Source organism: Chrysemys picta, chromosome 14, assembly GCF_011386835.1.
Source record: "Chrysemys picta bellii isolate R12L10 chromosome 14, ASM1138683v2, whole genome shotgun sequence".
Taxonomy (NCBI): Eukaryota; Metazoa; Chordata; order Testudines; family Emydidae; genus Chrysemys; species Chrysemys picta.
The window spans coordinates 8,448,175-8,466,479 of NC_088804.1; the positions used below are offsets into that span (position 1 = coordinate 8,448,175).

The 18,305-nt window shown below is 48.9% G+C and overlaps 1 protein-coding gene across 4 annotated transcripts in view; it reads right to left on the reverse strand.

Moving 5' to 3' along the window:
* Positions 1 to 3,710: 3,710 nt before the first annotated feature.
* Positions 3,711 to 18,305, reverse strand: part of LOC101943286 (immunoglobulin superfamily member 3-like) — a 44,379-nt gene continuing 29,784 nt past the window's right edge. For 2 of the 4 annotated variants that reach the window (XM_065566892.1, XM_065566891.1), the window contains exons 2-7: positions 15,702 to 16,034; positions 10,912 to 11,235; positions 9,872 to 10,201; positions 6,485 to 6,796; positions 5,103 to 5,216; positions 3,711 to 4,657 (exon numbers count right to left, since the gene is read on the reverse strand). In XM_065566892.1, coding sequence (XP_065422964.1) covers positions 4,635 to 4,657; positions 5,103 to 5,216; positions 6,485 to 6,796; positions 9,872 to 10,201; positions 10,912 to 11,235; positions 15,702 to 16,034 — 1,436 coding nt within the window. In that variant the 3' untranslated portion in view covers positions 3,711 to 4,634. The remainder of the gene's footprint in view (positions 4,658 to 5,102; positions 5,217 to 6,484; positions 6,797 to 9,871; positions 10,202 to 10,911; positions 11,236 to 15,701; positions 16,035 to 18,305) is intronic. The other 2 variants (XM_065566893.1, XM_065566894.1) reach the window with 2 other exon arrangements.

Below are 18,305 nucleotides of genomic sequence, written 5' to 3' on the forward strand. Positions count from 1 at the left end.
GCTAGTCTGTGGGCATTCCCAAGAATTACAACATGTTCCACTAACAAACATAGCAAAATTTGTATAACGCCATATACAATGTTGATACACACATTTGAACGGGTCAATGATGCTAAGCAGATTATGAGTTTTTCAACCGATACCTCACAGGGCATACTTTGTACAAAATATATCCTAATACTATAAAAGCAGTGAACATGGGGTGCAGGGTGTCTCTCACAGGCAGTGCTGCATGGTACCTTATAATTGTAGCAATTACACCTATTAATGTCCTCTGAAAGGAGGCAAGTAGGTCTCCTTGGACAGCCTGTCTGTGCTGGGAAATATAGTGAAGGCAGGAAATTGCACAGCCTGGAAATACCCTGGTCAGAGGGGAGAGGGCTGCAGTCTCCACCCAAGAGGTGACAGCTGGGGAGCTGGCAGCCTGTGAACAGGTGCCCTTGCTGGGCCACTGAGGGCTAGGTGCAGTTGCCCAAACTGTGACTGTGCAGATGTTGTTCTTGGGAGTAAAGTAACCGCAGACTGAATCCCCCTCTCTCTCCTCACTTCCCCATCAGTGCTGTGTCTTGCTAATTCTTCTCTTTGGGGTATTTTTACAGGCTGATTCTGTCTTCTGCATCTTGGTTTCCTGTTGCCTTTTACAGCATCCTGTGCCCACTTCCAGTTTCTCTGCAGGGCTGTGAAAAACTGAACCCAAATCATGGGGCAGAGCAAAAACTTTTGCTGCTCAACTTCTAAAGCTTCCTTTCTTCTCGGTGGGATCCTGCATGAACCCAGCTTCCCAAAGTGTAATGGGATCAGGCCATCCCTGTGCAGGGCCCTGATTCTCTCTCCCCACGTTACGAGTAACCCCCATTCAACTTGTGTCCCAGGGCGTGTGGGGAAATAGACCCCAAGACAGTACAGATGACACTTCCAATACAGACCACTCACAAGTACAGTGGAGGGGGTGATTTTAATGCTAAAGAAGAGCAAAATGATGCACAGACCTAGTTGAGGTTTTCGAAAGTCTCATCCATTTAATGTCTGTTCTGTAAACTCAGCGTTGGCTGGGCTCTTCGTCCCATGTTATCTGCCCACCCAAAGCTCCTGGGGGCTGGGGCTGGATGGGCTGGTTCTGGGTTTGGCCTCTCTGTACCCAGTGCTGACGTGCTGCCTGCACTCTCCAGAAGGAGCTGGCCGCAGCAGTATGAAATCTGCAATTCTGATCCCAGATCCCCTGAAGCGAGCCGCATGCCGCCGCGCCCATGCGATAAGTTACAGGTGCCCAGACAGAAAGCGGGTCCCCCTCAGACACACTAATTTGTGCATATTCGCTGCCTGACCCGTAAAGGAAAGAGTTGGCTCTGTTTAACAAGAACAGCGCCGCACCCCCGTGGGTAGGTGAGCAATGCCCCTGGAATGCAGGGGGTCAAACTTGGGAAGGGAGGAAAATAGCTGGTTACAGGCTCAAGTGATAAGCAGCCTCAGGCTAACCCAGGACCCTTGTTCCCCATGGCTGGATGCATCTAAATGCTGTGAGAGGGTCCCTGGATTCTGCAGTGCTCAGGCGTAGCAGGTTGGAAATCCATCAGCTGCTTCAGTCATGGGAGGATGGTGTGATGCTTTTTTAGTGGAAATGTAGAGGCTGGAGCACAGTTCTGCAGCAAGGCGAGGGCAGGGGCTGGAGTCTGAATATAGAAGCAGGAAATACACAGGGACCTGGTCAGAGTGAGGGGTTTGAGATTTTTTTTGGTCTGGGTAGGGGAGGGTTTGAGATTAATGGGAGCAGAATCTGGCCCCATATTTGTACAGAGTACAAGTTAATACAATCCTTGTGCCATGGGACCTGTCATCTGTGAAGCCACATGCCGCTGGTCAAACACTGACCCAGCAGAAATCTTTCTGGTTAGGATGCAGAAAGAATGGGATGGTGAATAATGCAAAAATAAATAAATTATAATGCTTTTATATACATCCATGGTGCAGCCTCATTTGGAATAAGGAAAGGATATTGTGGGGTTCAGAGAACAGTGGTGAGGGAGATCAAGGTAACTGGAAAAACTCTACTAGGAAGAGAGATTGAAAAAACAAACCTTAGAAAGGTGATTGAATAGGAGGGGACATGTAAAATTCTATCCATTCTAGAGAAGGTCAATTGGAAACTTCTATTCTCCCTGTCATGCAACATGAGAACAAGAGGAGATTCAACTCAATTAGAAGGTGGGAAATTTACTTCAATCAATGCCCAGCAGACGTTTCCATTTCCTCTTTGACTGACAATCAGCTGAACCAATTTTAGGGAAGAGTTTTTGGCCCTTGTTCTGAGAATCTTCACTTCAAGGGTTCCATGAGCCTCTAAAGCAGGGGTGGGCAAACTTTTTGGCCCGAGGGCCACATCTGGGTGGGGAAATTGTATGCAGGGCCGTGAATGTAGGGCTGGGGCATGGGATTGGAGTGCAGGAGGGAGTGCAGGCCATGGGAGGGGGTGCAGTGTGAAGGAAGGGGCTCAGGGCCAGGGTTTGGAGTGCAGGGTGCAGCAGGAGGCTCAAGGCAGGGAGTTGGGGTGGATGGGGGGTGCAGAGTGCAGGAGAGGGCTCAGGGCAGGGGGTTGGGGTGTGGCAGGGGGGCTCAAGGCAGGGGGTTGGGGTGTGGCAGGGGGGCTCAAGGCAGGGGGGTGGGGTGGAGGAGGGGTTCAGGGTGCAGGCTCTGGCCCGGTGCCACTTACCTCAAGTGGCTCCAGTGTGGCAGCAGCCCACAGCGGGGCTAGGGCAGGCTCCCTGCCTGCCCTGGCCCCGTGCTGCTCCCAGAAGTGGTCAGCATATCCAGCAGTGGCTCCTGGGGGTGGGGTGGGGCAGGCAACTCTGCTGCGTGCTGCCCTCACCTGTGGGTACCACCCAGAAAGCTCCCATTGGCCGTGGTTCCCCATACCCGGCCAATGGGAGCTGCAAGGGGGTGGTGCCTGCAGGTGAGGACAGCACACGGAGCCCTCTACCTCCCCGTCCCTCATGGGCCGCAGCGAAGTGGTGCCGGCTGCTTCCAGGAGCGGTGCAGGGCCAGGGCAGGTAGGGTTCCTGCCTTAGCCCTGCTGTGCCATGGGGCTGGCAATCCCGCAGGCTGGAACGAAAGCCCTGAAGGGCCGAATCTGGCCCAGAGACCATAGTTTGCCCTCACTTGCTCTAAAGTGATTGCTAGGTAGCACAATGGGGAATCTTTAGGTGACAGAAAAGTTCGTCTCATTTTCCTATGGCTCAGATGGCACTGAGACTGCCTAAGTCATTAGCGATCATCAGGTTCTGCTGCCTCAAAGAGGGGTGTCAGAGGAGTCTTTATTCTGAACACCCGTGAACTCTGACGGGTTAGATCACAGAAACCCCCTTGGGAGCTGCCACCCGATGTGCCAAGACTACTTCTACCCCTGCTTTCCCTGCCAGCTTGGGGCCCCAGCACCCTGTCTTGCTGAGCCAGACACACCCGTCTTCTCCAACAAAGACCCAGGGTCTGAATTACTTGCCCCAAAGCTGCAGGCTTCACTGAATGCAGCTAACAGAAGTGTTCCTGTCTAACACTCAGATGCCCAACTCCCAATGGGGTCTAAACCCAAATAAATCTGTTATACCCTGTATAAAGCTTATACAGGGTAAACTCATAAATTGTTCGCCCTCTAGAATACTGATAGAGAGATATGCACAGCTGTTTGCTCCCCCAGGTATTAATACATACTGAGTTAATTAATAAGTAAAAAGTGATTTTATTAAACAAAGTAGGTTTTAAGTGGTTCCAAGTAGTAACAGACAGAACAAAGTAAGTCACCAAGCAAAATAAAATAAAATGCGCAAATCTGTCTAATCAAACTGAATACAGATAATCTCACCCTCAGAGATGCATCAGTAAGTTTTCTCCTCAGACTGGACACCTTCCAGGCCTGGGCACAATTCTTTCCCCTGGTACAGCTCTTGTTCCAGCTCAGGTGGTAGCTAGAACATGATGGAACATGTCACTTTGTTCTGTTCCACCCCTTTATATATCTTTCGCATAAGGCGGGAATCCTTTGTCCCTCTCTGGGTTCCCACCCCCTCCTTCTCAATGGAAAGACACCAGGTTAAAGATGGATTCCAGTTCTGGTGACATGATCACATGTCACTGCAAGACTTCATTGCCCACTTGCCAGCACACACACATACAGGAAGACTAACAGGTAAACACAGCCATCTGCAGACAATTGTCCTGCTTAATGGGAGTCATCAAGATTCCAAACCACCATTAATGGCCCACACTTTACATAATTACAATAGGCCCTCAGAGTTATATTTCATATTTCTAGTTTCAGATAAGAGTGGTACATTTATACAAATAGGATGAACACACTCAGTAGATTAGAAGCTTTGTAATGATTCCTTACAAGAGACCTCTTGCATGAAGCAAATATTCCAGTTACATTATATTCACTCATTAGCATATTTTTATAAAACCATATAGACTGCAACATCACAAACTCCCTTTCCAATTATCCAGCATCCCCTCCCTTCTGTTCAAGGTTTATTTGCAGGTGCAGAATCTGACAGGCTGGTTGGTCAACACGGTGTTTGGGGGAATGCCTGGGTAACAGGTGTCTGAGAGCTCCATCTCCAAGGGTACGCTATAACAGCTAATCCTCATATTGTCCGATTGACACCAGCTGTGGGGAAAAATCAGACTCAGTAAGTTAGAACCTAAAGAATACTCCTGCAGTACGTGCAGCACACTTGTCCAAGTGGTTGCATTAGCTCCGTGCGTGCCAGCCAGCCAGAAATAAACAGGGCACGTTGGACAGACGCAGCAACAGGAAAAGATCATCGGTGCTGTGAAAGGGAGACCTGAGAGGTAAAGGCCTTCAGGAACATTTACAAGATGGAGACCTAAACTCTGTGCTTCTAGTTCTGAGATACCCGGATTTCTGGTTAGACAGAAACCAGAACAGACAGGCCAAGGAAACAGTCCCAGCCGGGTCTGAAACAGCTTTTCGATTTCAACGCACTGGGACTGGGAAGTTGCCCAGAAGGAAAAGGCAGAAGGACCTCGCGTGTAACTCAAGCTCTGTGGCTGATTCTGCACAGGGACTGCACTGAAGACATTTCACTCACCCCTCTTCTCTGAAATCACGCACTCTGCAACAATCATCACCGCCGAGATTATAACAAGGGCCCCGAGAACCATCCGGATGACGAAAACAACGTGGGAGGCATTGCTCCTTTTATCTGAAATCAAGAAAAACCTGTCAGTGTGGGATGCAGGGACAGAGAGGGACAGATTTGCCTCTAAAGGAGGGATAGAGACTGGTGGATAAATAAAGGGATGGCAGAGACAGTTTAAAGATGTAAAAACTGTTTCTCCCCCCGCCCCTTAATTTCCCATCCCCTTCTGTGTCACAGGCAGTTTCCTGGCCCTCCCTTTTTGCCAGCAGGTTCCTCTTCATATGCCAGCTGCTGGGAGCTGTGGGGTCATCGGGATGGGTTCAGCCCTCTGCCTAGGGGAACCTTCCCATGAGGCCAGCCAGCAGCTGACTCTGCCGCAGGAGTAGGAAATCCCCAGCAGAGCAAGACACTAGAGACCTGGCCAGAGCCCTTACCGAGAGCAATGCTCCCCTAGCTGACCCATCTATGGTTTCCATCCTAGACTCTCAAACTCTCCCAATTCCCGGGATCCCAAGGGGAAATGGCTTCATTAACCCTGCCCCTTCCAATCCAAAAGGATAAATATGACTTCACACCTAGTCTAGGGGGATGGATCTGTCACTGGGCAGGGACTGGCTCAGTAGGGAAGGAAGGAAACCAGAACCCCTACAAGGTTTATATCTCTTAACATAACAATAGAATAACAAGGGGATTCTGAATATAGAAATTATCTAAAGCTCCTTGCCAGTGGTCACCATTACAAAATCAGCATTTACCCCAGTCAGTACACAGCAGTGTTTGAGATGCCACACTGCTTCCTGATGCTTGGAACTGACACCAGATTGCAGCACTGACTAGAACCTTCATCTCCACCACAAAACAATAATTCTGTTGACAACTGCTGTTGTTCCCTGGGCTGCTTCTCATGTAGTCCCTACCTCTTCACCCTTATCTCAGGGCTGAAGTTACTTACTCCTCTGGTCCCTGCCAGGAACTGACCCGCTCAGGCCCAGCAGTTCCTTTTAACTGAGCCTGCTGTGCTCTGATTGGCTGCTTCCGTGCAGCCTTTCTAGGCAGCTTGGAGGACCCACCTTCACCACTCCTTTTTATGGGGCCTGGTACACCCCCTCACACTCACCCACCTTGTCACTCTAATGTCCAGGGCCCCACACGGCCACAACAACGCTCCATAATTTACACACTGCCTATCTCTGAGATAACACTGCGTCTCCCAGTCCTAGGCTAGGAAGTAGCTGTGGGGTTTCAGTGACCATGTGGGAAGTGAGAGTCCGTGGTCACCACAGTGTACTATCCTGACAATGCAGATCAGAGGAGATAATGCTGCTGGTTACCCTGGATCGTCACTCTGGTTCCATTCCCACGGCCATTTTTACCGAAGTCACATCTGTAGAACCCAGAATCACTCACGCTGGCTTTAGTCAAGGTCAGAGAAGCCAGGCCCGTTGAGAAATCTAGAGTTGTTGTGACTGAGCCCGTTTCGTTTTTCAGCTCCTTCTCGTCTCCATCGGTCCCGTTTTTATACCATTTAACAGAGTACTTGGTGCTGGGTTTCTCCAGGGCCCTGAATCTACATTCTATGGTCAGCTTTTTTCCTTCCTCTTCCTTGACACAGGCAGGGCTCTGATTCACCAGCAGGTCAACAGCTGCATAGAGAGAGAGACACAAGTGACTTCACCTTGATGCAGAAACACGTCAATCAGCTGAATGGGAGAATGGCAATGAGGAAATTAAAACTGGTTGACGTTGGAAAGATGCTCGAGGACAGTTACTGAGCCTGGAGTGCGGGATGGGATTCGGGTCCTTGGATCTTTGAGGTTTGTGCACTCTATCAGCTGCTTCGGTAGAACAGAGGAGACAAAGGAACTGCGCATTGAGAACCCAACTCCATTTCTCTTGTGTTAGAGTTTCAGACAAATTGTCCTCAGACTAATGTGTCTGGAAACAACCTCAAATTCGCATGTACAAACAAATCATCTCATTTCGGTTCATGCATTAAACCTGCCCCATGCTGACATTTCCAGCTGTGACTTGGAACTATCACAGGTGAATACTGGCATGCCGGGCGTCAGAGCATTTACCAGGCACACCCTGATCTTGTGCTAGGCGCTGTACATACACGTAGAGAGTCAGTCCCTGCCCCAGGAGTTTAAAGTCTAAATAGACAAGACAGACAGAAGCTGGGAGAAGAAATATTATCTCCTTTTTGGAGGCACAGGGAGATGAAATGACTTGCCTGAGGTCATACAGGCAGTCTGTGATGGTCAGAAATAAAATGAAAACTTCCTAACTCCTAGTCTCCAGCTCTAACCACTACCATATACTGCCTTTCTGCACTGCCTCTGCTGTTCCCATCTGCAACAGGGTGCCTGCCCCCTGGGCTGGAGAGCCTGGGCTAAGCTAACCCTGATTACAGGATCAGTCCCACCGGAGAGGAATCAGGTGCTTCCACTACAAAAGAAGCAGGAAGCTGCTGAGAAGGCGGCAAGCCCAGGAAATTGTGGCCACGTGTGTGGAAACTGCAGCGAGTGAGATGACTCCTGCAGGGTTCTGAGCCAGCAGGGGAGAAGCTCAAGAAGCAGGAGAAAGCGAGGAAAGCTCTCCAGGCGGGGAGGCCTGGGAGAGACCCTGTCCAAGCAGGGGAGAGACTGCCCAGGCTCAGTGGGAAAGGCCTGTGGAGGAGGACAAACACCAGGTAGGAGGTGCTGGGAAGCAGGAAGACAGTCCCTCGGGAGGTAGGGCTGTGCCCAGCTGAAACTGGGATGAAGACTGGGTGAGTTTGTGTTCTGTTTTTGAAAGACTCTGCGTTTTGGATTATCAGGAGTGAAACGCTGCACTGGGACCAAGAGGGCCAATATGCCCCTGGGGACTTGATTTATTGGACTGCAGGAGGTGATGGTTTGAATTACCTTTAAACCGAGTGAGTTGTTAATGGGCTTTGAAGAGGGGGAAACAGGCAAGGTGCTGAAAAGTGACCTCTGGCCAGAAGTTGGTGCTTGAAAGCAGCTCATGTTACACTCTCCTGTTCACAATCTCAGGGTGTCAATTGCAAATCTGCCACTTGCACCAAAAATCATCAGAACAATATACGCAATATGTATCACTGCTCCGTTTTCCCAGCCGCACGTGCTCACCCCATTGCCAGTAGTGAGAATTGTGAACTCAGACGCAGCAATCGGCATTAGAAACGTTGGGTCTATCGTGACCGGGGTGTGTGGTTTTCAGATGAGGTCTTCCTTTTCACTTGGAAGATGGGAAGGATCCTTTAAAGCTAGAACCAGATCAGTGGATGGCCATGGAGAGTTACAGCAGAATCTTTCTCTATGTATTGCCATGCCCGCATAGTGCAGATGCCACCAAGGCATAGAATCCTAGAGCCACAGGGTTAGACGGCACCGCAAGGGTCAGCTAGTCTCCCCAGCCTGCCACAATGCAGGATTTGTTGTGTCTAAACCGGGGGTCTCAAACTTCATTGCACCGTGACCCCCTTCTGACAACAAAAATTCCTACATGACCCCAGGAGGGGGGACCGAAGCCTGAGCCTGCCCAAGCCCCACTGGTGTGGGCATAGGGGGGAGCCAAAGCCCAAGGGCTTCAGCCCCAGGCAGAGGGCCCAGAACCTGAGCCCCGCTGCCCAGGGCTGAAGCCCTCGGGTTTCGGCTTTGGCTCTGGGCCCCAGCAAGTCTAAGCCAGCCCTAGCGACCCCATTAAAATGGGGTAGCAACCCACGGTGGGGTCCTGTCCCACAGTCTGACAACCGCTAAACCATCCAAGACCAATCCTCTCCAGCCTCCTTTTGAAAACTGCCAGTGAAGGAGCTTCCACAACCTCCCGAGGTGTCTGTTCCATGCTCACAGTTAGGAAGTTTTTCCTGAGATTTAATCTAAATCTGCTGTGCTGTAGTTTGAACCCATTGCCTCTTGTCCTGCCCTCTGAGGCAAGAGAGAAACTTTTCTCCACCTTTTTTGTGGCAGCCATTCAAGGATTTGAAGATCGCTATCATGTCCCCCGCCTTAATCTTCTCTTTTCCAAACTGCACATACCAGCCATTGCTCATATGGCTGCATTCCAGCCCTTTGATCATCTTCGTCGCTCGCCTCTGGATCCATTCCAGCTTTTCTACATACTTTCCATACAGGGATGTGTTCGATGATGGATGAAGATGTTCTCACAGAATAAGAAGCAACTCTTTAGCCATAAAACTGGTTTAGCGCTAGGTGCAGATGGACATTGGGGGCTGCTTCTTATCCCATCCAGTGCAGTTGTGAGTTAGGTTCATCACCCTCCTTAACGTTCTTATGACAGGCCTGAGTCCTGGGAGGTTCTTAACACCCCTCTCCAGGGGCATTTGGGGGAAATTTTCAAAAGTAGCTACGTGACTTAGGAGCCCATGTCCTGTTGGCAAAAGTGGGAGTTAGATGCTGAGGTGCTTTTGAAAATCCAAACTACAACTTTCGGTGCGTAAATTCCTTTAAAAATCTGGCCCTGACTGGCTAAGTCCCCTCTGAAAATTGGAGGCTCATAAATCACTTAGGTACTTTGAACTATGTTACCTTCAGTTCTTGACAGGCTGGAGCCCATATTTTTAATGGGTTATATACTGTACACACCTGAAAATTCATACCCACTTTTGCTAGCAACAGTCGTTCATTCTCTGTTCTTTAGGCTGCCATTCACTCTCTCTCACCATGAAGATCAGATAGGAAAATACTGGTACGTACGAGTGATGGTCACTTGGGTTCCGGCTCCTGATGCAGACCAGTTCCTCGCTGTGCTCCCCACCTCACACACGTAGGTTCCTGTATTGGTTATATTCACGTTCTTCAGAGTGAACGAAGCAAAACCCTTTTCCAAAGCCAGGGCTGCTGGCCCCCCGCCTCTTTCACTCACCAGCTCCTTCTTCGTTCCCCCAGTTCCGCTATGTTTATACCATTTCACATACAAGGTCTTGTGTTTATTCCATACCGTGAATCTACACTCCACGGTGAGATCTGACCCTTCTGACGCATGGATATTGACTGGGGTCTGATTCACCATCAGCTTGGGAAATTCTGCAGGAGAGAAACGGACGGTTGCACCTTGATGCAGGAGAATTTCAGGGGCAATGGCTGGTGACTGGGAATGTATTAAAATAAATGTCTCCCCCCTCCAGTATTTGGTGTTCTTTTCCCAGCCTGGCCATTTACCATCCCCTGCTTAGCAGAGGTTAAAGTAATGCTTTCACTTAGTTCTATTCATAGCTTTACGATGACTGGCAAGACCAGCAAACCATCCCCCCCCCCCCCCCCCCCGCCCCGAATGCTCACTCTGGAGAAGTTGCTTTCTGCAATATGGATCCTTATGTGAACCGGATCTGACATAAGAAGCAGCCCCAGGTTTCACCTATCCACAAATCAGACATGAATTCATGTCTACCTACCCTGTTACCTCTCACAGCTTCCAGAAACGCAGGCAGGCTTTGAATGTATCAATAGGTCTACATTGCAACATAGGCAAGCATATGTTTAGAGACTAATATGAGGCCACATGAAACATTTGGCTGTAAAGGAACTAAAATGGAAACATTGTTCCCCCTTATACCGTCCTACAGGGCTCTATCTTGCAAGGAGTTTAGTGCTTCTGGGCAGGCGTGGAGCACCCTCAGCTCCCATTGAAGGTGGAACTGAAGACACTCGACACCTTCCAGGAGATGTGCACTCTTGTTCTCACTAGCTCGCCTCCATTTCCCCAAGAAGATCAGGTAGGAAATTCTGACACTTACTCTCGATGGTCACTTGGGTTCCTGTTCCATTCCCAGAGAGGTTCCTTGCTGTGATCCCCACCTCACACACATAGGTTCCTGTATCAGATGAATTCGCATTCTTCAAAGTGAGAGAGGCAAACCCATTGTCCAAATGCAGGGTTGTGAGCACATCGCTCTCATTCACCAACTCTTTCTTTAGTCCCTCAGTCCCATAGTTGTACCATCGCACATACATGGTGCTGTGGTTATTGACTGTCTTGAATGTACAATTCATGGTAAATTCTGAGCCTTCGAAATCACTGACACTGGTTGGGGTTTGATTCACCATCAGGTCGGTAATTTCTGCAGAAAGAGAAACACAGATGATGGCACCTTCATTGAGAAACAGTTCAATGTGCCAGCAGACAAGGGCAGATGTACAAAATGAATCTCTCCAGTCCTGCTATTTAGTTTCCCCTGCTTGTTAAGAGTTTAAACGGATGTTCTTTCGTTTGGCCCCATATAGAGCTGTATTGTGCATGTCAAGACTTTTCTGCTCTGTTTAGTGAGCAGGTAACCCCAGAAGCTTCAGTCTAGACAAACCCCCTCCAGCAATGTGACATCTTACCCGAACCTTGTGTATGCCTGACACGCCTTCCAAATTCCTTACATTCAAACCCTTCTTGAGACCTATTTCCCTCCACCAGCCCAATGCAGGGCAAGAGAGAGGGTGGCCAATTCTCCTTTGTTACAGATAAACGGGATTCACTGAAGGACGTGCAATGGGCAGTTCTGAGAAGTGATGCACTTCTGCTGGCAATGGCAGGGGAGTGAGGATCAGGGTGCAACCGTTATTCAGGGCAGGGCTGTGCTTACAGCATAGCGAGAGAGTGTCAGCAAGTCTTTAGCACTGGTTTTACTGGTGGAAACTTCAGCAGCTCCAGGGTCAGGCGGCAGCTGAGCAGGGGTTTTGAGGATCTCCATGGCCCCCAGATGTTGGATTTAAGGGCCTAAAGCCCTGTGTGGATTTAGTTCTTTAATCTCTCTGTGTCTCACTTCCCAATCTACTGTTAGTACGTCTGCCCGTTCTACCCCTTTTGTCTGTCTTGTCTCTTTAGAGTGTAAATTCTTTGGCTCAGGGGCTCTCTCACTATGTCCATGTACAGTAGAGCTGATTGCAAATGTTCTGGCAAAACTTAGCTTAGACTGAAAATGCCAATGCGCTGACGAGAACTGATTCACCAAATCTACTACAGATTTGCCTCCACTTTCGTCAAAACACACAGTGGTTTTTGTTGGTGTTCCAAGAGCCACAGGGTTCAAAAAAGAACTAGATAAGTGCCTGGAGGATGGTCCATCAATGGCTATTAGCCAGGATAGGTGGGGATGGGGATGCCAGAGGCTGGGAATGAGCGACAGGGGACGGATCACTGGATGATGCCTGTTCTGTTCATTCCCTCTGGGGCACCTGGCACTGGCCACTGTCAGAAGACAGGATACTGGGCTAGATGGACCTTTGGTCTGACCCAGTTTGGCCGTTCTTATATTCTTCTGTCCCGCGAGCCCCAGCTCGGGGAATCAGGAGTCGAATCTCGGGGCAGGTGGGCTCCCCACGCTGCGGCAGAGCCAGATCTCTAGGGGCTCTTGTTGTCTGCTCGGCTCCCTGCTCGAGCCAGGGCTCTTGGCGCTTCCAGTGTCCCTGCCATGGAGCTGGAAGCCTGGAAGTTCCAGGACCAGCTCCCCAGGGTGCAGCTCTGGGGTAGCTCCGCCATGCAGACTGACCCGGGCTGGAGATCCCAGGGCCTCTAGAGTCCTGGGCCAGTGACTCCCCAGGCTGCTCTACTTGTAACTGGCCTCTGGGACTCTAGAAGTCCTCGGGTCCCAGGCCCGGGTGCAGTCCTGATCCGTCTTGGTTTGGAATGAAGCCAATTCTAAAACAATGAAACTTCTCACAAACTGAATCCGCCAGCTCTAGTGTACAGGGCCTAGCGCAGTGGGTCCCACAAGTTGGTTGAGGCCTCTAAGTACCATTGCAAAGCAAACACTCAATAACAACCTATTACTGAGCATACAACTTCATCCTGACTCTGCTCAACCCTTTGTGGGTTTGGGTTGGGCTCCTCGGGGGCTAAACTAGAGGGATGCCCACGTTTTGTTACTACTGTAGGTCAAGCACATTGCATGCACCTGGGACTCTTGCATCCCTCTGTCCCCCACAAGGTCCCTGGGTGCATCCCTCCCATCCCCCTCTATTTCAGGGACTCCCTAGCCCCCACCCTCGTGCCAGGAGCTCTGTCTCCCCCATTTCTTTCCCCCACCCCCTCATGCTACAGTCCCCAATTCTGCCCCAAGCCAGGAGCTTTCTGTGCCCTAATCCTCTCCCTTTCCACCATTCCAGGGTCCCCCATTCTCCCTGCATGCTCAGAGCTTTGGCTGTACCCTCATTCCAGCATTGTCCCCAGACCAGGTCCTCGATCTTCCCTGTGTCTGGGGCTCTGTGAGCCTTCCCCTCCTCCCTTCCCCACTGTTATTATTTCTCCTCATTCTGCCCGGGACATAAATCATCCAGTGTCAGCATGTTACACTCTACTGGGGGAAGGAGCAGAGATGAGATGGGAATGTTTTTCTACTGGAAAGTGTTAATTGGTGCCACAAACTGGTTCTTTGATTTAGACAGTTACAGAGGTGGCTTTGCTCCAAGGTGTTACTCTGCTAAACAGAGAGCAGGCAAAAAGAACAGGAGTACTTGTGGCACCTTAGAGACTATCAAGTTTATTAGAGTATAAGCACTCCATGTGTCCCCCACTTTTCCCCTTTTGGGTTTTCTGATTTCCCCAATATCAACAGAGTTCTGCCCAGTGATGCCTCCAATACTCCCTGAAATGTTGGAATTGATGGGCTGTGGGGTTCCAAATTATTGTGTCACAGACCAAGAGAAATGTCATCACGTTGAGTGCACTGTAGCTGTGTCAGTCCCAGGATATTAGAGAGACAAGGCGCGTGAGGGAATAGCTATTATTGGACCAACTTCTGTTGGTGGGAGACGAGCTTTCGCGTTCCATAGAGCTCTTCCTCAGGTCTGGGAGACGTACTCCCAGCACCACATCAAAATGTAACGCTTAAACTCACGCTAGATTTCCACCCCAACATCAACAACCACCACCCAGCCAGCCATTGAACTCTCTGGAGAACACTAGCATCAACTTCCTGGACACCACCATGAGCTTCAACAACGGAACCCTACAGCCAACCCTAGAAAAGAAACCCACAGAGCACCACACCTCCCTTCATAAACCCAGTAACCACCCCAAATAACCAAGAAATCTGTAATCTACAGCCCGGCATTCAGATAGCAAAGAATACGCTCCTAGGAGAAAGCCTGGGATGCACTCAAAGCCACCTACACTAAACAAGGACATTGTACTAGAGAAGTAGATTGCATTATGGAATTGACTGTCCAAATACCCTGAGAGAACATGCTTGAATACAGAAATAAAACCTCCTCTGACTGCACACCAGTTGCTACCCACCACACTACGCTGGAACCCATACGGGGTATCGTCAAACAACTATAACCCATACTTGATGGGGACCACATCCTGAAAGAAATCTTTCCTGAACCCCCACTTCTGACCTTCAAACAACCCGCCAGCCTCTCCAAGGGCATCATCAGAAGCAAGCTCCCCACAGATCAGGACACCTCAACTCAAAGCAGCACCAGATCCTGCCAGAACAGATGCAAAATCTGCAGACATATCTCCACTGCTACAATGATCAACACTCCCCACAACTCACCTTTCAAGATCCACGGATCCTACACAAGCCTATCACAACATTTGGGATACCTAATCCAGCGCACTAAATGCCCCAATAACAACGATGTGGGTGAAACCAGACAATCCCTGTGCTCTTGAATGAACTCACAGAGGAAAATGATACAAGACAAAACCACCCTGTCTCCTGTGGGGAACACATATCACAGGTCAGATACAGAGTGGTCCTCCTCCACGAAGGAAGCCTCCACAACGCTTTCAAAAGATGAGCCTGGGAGCTTAAATTCATAATTCTGCTAGACAGTAAAAATCATGGACTGAACAGAGACACTGGATTTATGGCTCTATACAACAATCTGTAACCCACTAACCCCCCTTCTTTTTGTCCTATGACTGCAGAAGTGTTAACAGGCCACCCTGCCTTGAATGGTCCCTTGAAATAGGTGTTAACTACTTATGCTAAACCAGCCGTTCTACCTTGTATTTACCTGTGACACTCTGAGTAAGGGCACATCTCTACTGAAAACACTGCATCAGCCCAGCTGCACCACTGTCTACACAGGAGATTCGGTCGGTGTAACTAACTACGTCGTTATGCCGACATAGGTCTGTAGTGTAGACCTGACCTAAGTTTCCAAGAGCTGAAGAAGAGCTCTGTGTAAGCTTGAAAGCTTGTCTCTCTCACTGACAGAAGTTGGTCCAATAGAAGATATTCCCTCACCAACCTTGTCTCTCAAATGGTGTGTAAGGGCTCACAGGTTTAGCCAATTGGAAACCTCCCCTCACACCCCATCTCAAAACAGTTTTTGAATATCTGGGGCTGGACCCTGCATTCCTTGTGCAAACAAACCCCCCACAGAAATTAGTGGAATGCAGGATCAGGACCATTGTATGTACCACAGAATGTCCCCCAGTTTTCCCCACAGCTCTGCCCTTTACACTTCGTGCTGCTCCATCTCCCCCAGCACCACCTGCCCCAGCTCTCTGGAACCAGGCCAGTGTCCTGAGCTCCCCGGAAGGGTTTTGTAGAACAGAGAAGGAAATGCTGGTACTTACCATCGATGGTCACTTGGGTTCCATTCCCACGAGATGTCCCATCTTTGCTCCCAACCCAACATACGTAGGTTCCAGAATCAGTAATGTCAGCTTTCCTCACAGTGAGGGAAAGAGACCTCTTTTCTTTAACTTCTGATAATCTGATTCGATCTGTTCCATTGGATAACTTTTCTGTTACATTGTTTCTGGTTTTATACCATGCAGCAAACCACTTGGTTGAATTATTGCTTGTGTTGAATGTACACTCGATGGTGAACTCTGACCCTTCCATTGCACGGATAGAAGGGGGTGTCTGATTCACCACAAAGACAGCAGCAGTATTTTCTGCGGCTCCTGAAACACAAAGTTCAGTGTCACTATTTGAAATTATTGCAACAGGAGGAAGAATTAAATCAAAGAAAATTGTTTGCAAATGATCCACTGCAGAATGTTTCCATTTCTCTAGCAGGAAGCCAAGTGCCCGAGCAGGAACTCTCTGCTGAAGGTCACGGTATGAAGTTCAGAGCGGTGAGTGGGGAGGGCTCAGCTGGGCAGTTTGCACAGGCCCCACTGGCACTGTTAGCCGGCCTGTCCCACTGGCTCCAGCCTGCCGTACGGGCTCCAGGGGGCCTCTCCCTAAGTGTCAGCGAGAGAGCACTGGGTGGCTCCTAGGGCTCTAGAGAGAAGCCCAGATGCAGGGAATTGGGCCTGCAGGCCCCACGGTGGAGTGTCTGCTCCAGGGAGGCAAATCTCAAAAATGGGCCAACCAGATGCCTTGCACAAGTTATGGGATTACCTTCACCTGAGCTCACAGTAAAAGCATTTACATAAAAAGTGGCAGTGTTGGGGTAAATTTGGTTACACACAGACAACTGCTTAGAGTCAAACAACATACCAACATTGTTACAAACTGGATAGATTCTGTCCCCATCCTTGCTGTTGAGAGGAGCTGGCTTTCCAGGATGATACAGTTCCGTTTGTTCCTATATTCCCTTGAGTTGGAGCTTAAGTCTGTCCACTTTTTCCTTAGCTTCTAGTTCCTGCAGTTGAATATCTGCCATTCTTTGTTCATGGTCAAACCACAGGCGTTCTCTTTCAGCAGCTTCTCCTTCCATATCAGCTATGTTTTGCTTTTGTTCAAGTGCTAGCTGCTGGTTTCTCACTACAAGCATTTTCGCTGGGTCTGCTTCCTTAGCACTGGTCATTAACAGATTTTTTCAGTTCCTGCTCTGGGGCCTTTTTCTTAAGACAACACCCTCTAGGCTTTTTCTGTCAGGAACTTGATCATGGGTCTCTTACTGTAACTGATTTTTAACCCTTAAACTCTCCAATATCAAAATTAATTTTTTTGACAAGCGTGTGATTCTCATCCAAAAACCCCAATTAACCTGTGGTAATGTGTATCCCAGCATGACTACGCCACTGTGACCGGGGTCCCAGTGGGGAGCCAGCTATGGTCACTCAATTAGGGTGAAATCCAAACAACACAGTTCCCTTAAAGTGATCCAGCCTCAGGCCTCCATCCAGGTACCCGCGTCAAATATGATGACAATTTTTGTAAATCTTATTTCATCCTATAAAAGAAAAGGTTCTACCAATCCCAAAGGATCGGACACATTACCTCCCAGGTTAATGAATGTTTCAGATCTTACCCAAATACACGCTACAGCCAATTCTTATTCACTAAACTAAAATTCATTAAAAAATGAGACAATATGGTTAAAAATCAATGTACATACAGACATGACTTCAATCCATTGAGGTTCAGATTCATAGCAGAGATAGTGAGTTTTGTAGTTGCAGAGAGTTCCTTTAGAATTCAGTTCATAGGTCCCAGTCCAATGTCCAAATTTGATATTCAGAACATCCCAGCATAACTGGGACCTCAGTCGTGTGACTCAAACTTCCCCTGATGAAGCCTAAGAAGATCTGATAGAATCAGGACCCAAGGATCTTTTATACAATTTCATGTCCTCTTTGACAAGTTGGGAGTTCCTCAGGGAACAAAAGGTCATTAGGATGAATTTGAAGGAGGTCTATCACTGGCACTTAGTTATACGAATTAACATAAGGCCATTTGCTTGTTCCTCCACCATTCACAGATTATTTACTATACATTTGAAAAAGTGATGAATACCGAGATATCCCATATTTACAATTAATTTAAATGCTAAGATGTTCTTTTGACCTCTGAATGATCAGAATACAGCATAGACTGGGACTGTTGATTTCATTGTTGGCCCTACACATACATATGTAAATACACAAAAATACAAACATGATCTCCACACATGTCTTCTGTGGGTTATTTATTTTGCAGGATGTTTAACCCTTTCTAGCCATGCGTCACAGATGGTGTCAACAAAACAGTGTGAGTAGCTGGCGGCACTGGGGATCGACTGGACTGCAGAACAATGCGGAGAGGGAACCAAGAGGCCAAAAACAGACGACTGCAAAGTCAAGGATTTTAACTGCACCTCAGGGGACGCCCCATCTCCCTGCTTCTCTTACGAGGAATTTGACCAGGTTGTGGGAGCCGCAGCGAGTGCAGAGCTCACAGCGCTGCATGAGGATCTGCTGAGTGGGGATTGGCACTCCCCACAGCAGGAGGAGACCCAGCTGCTG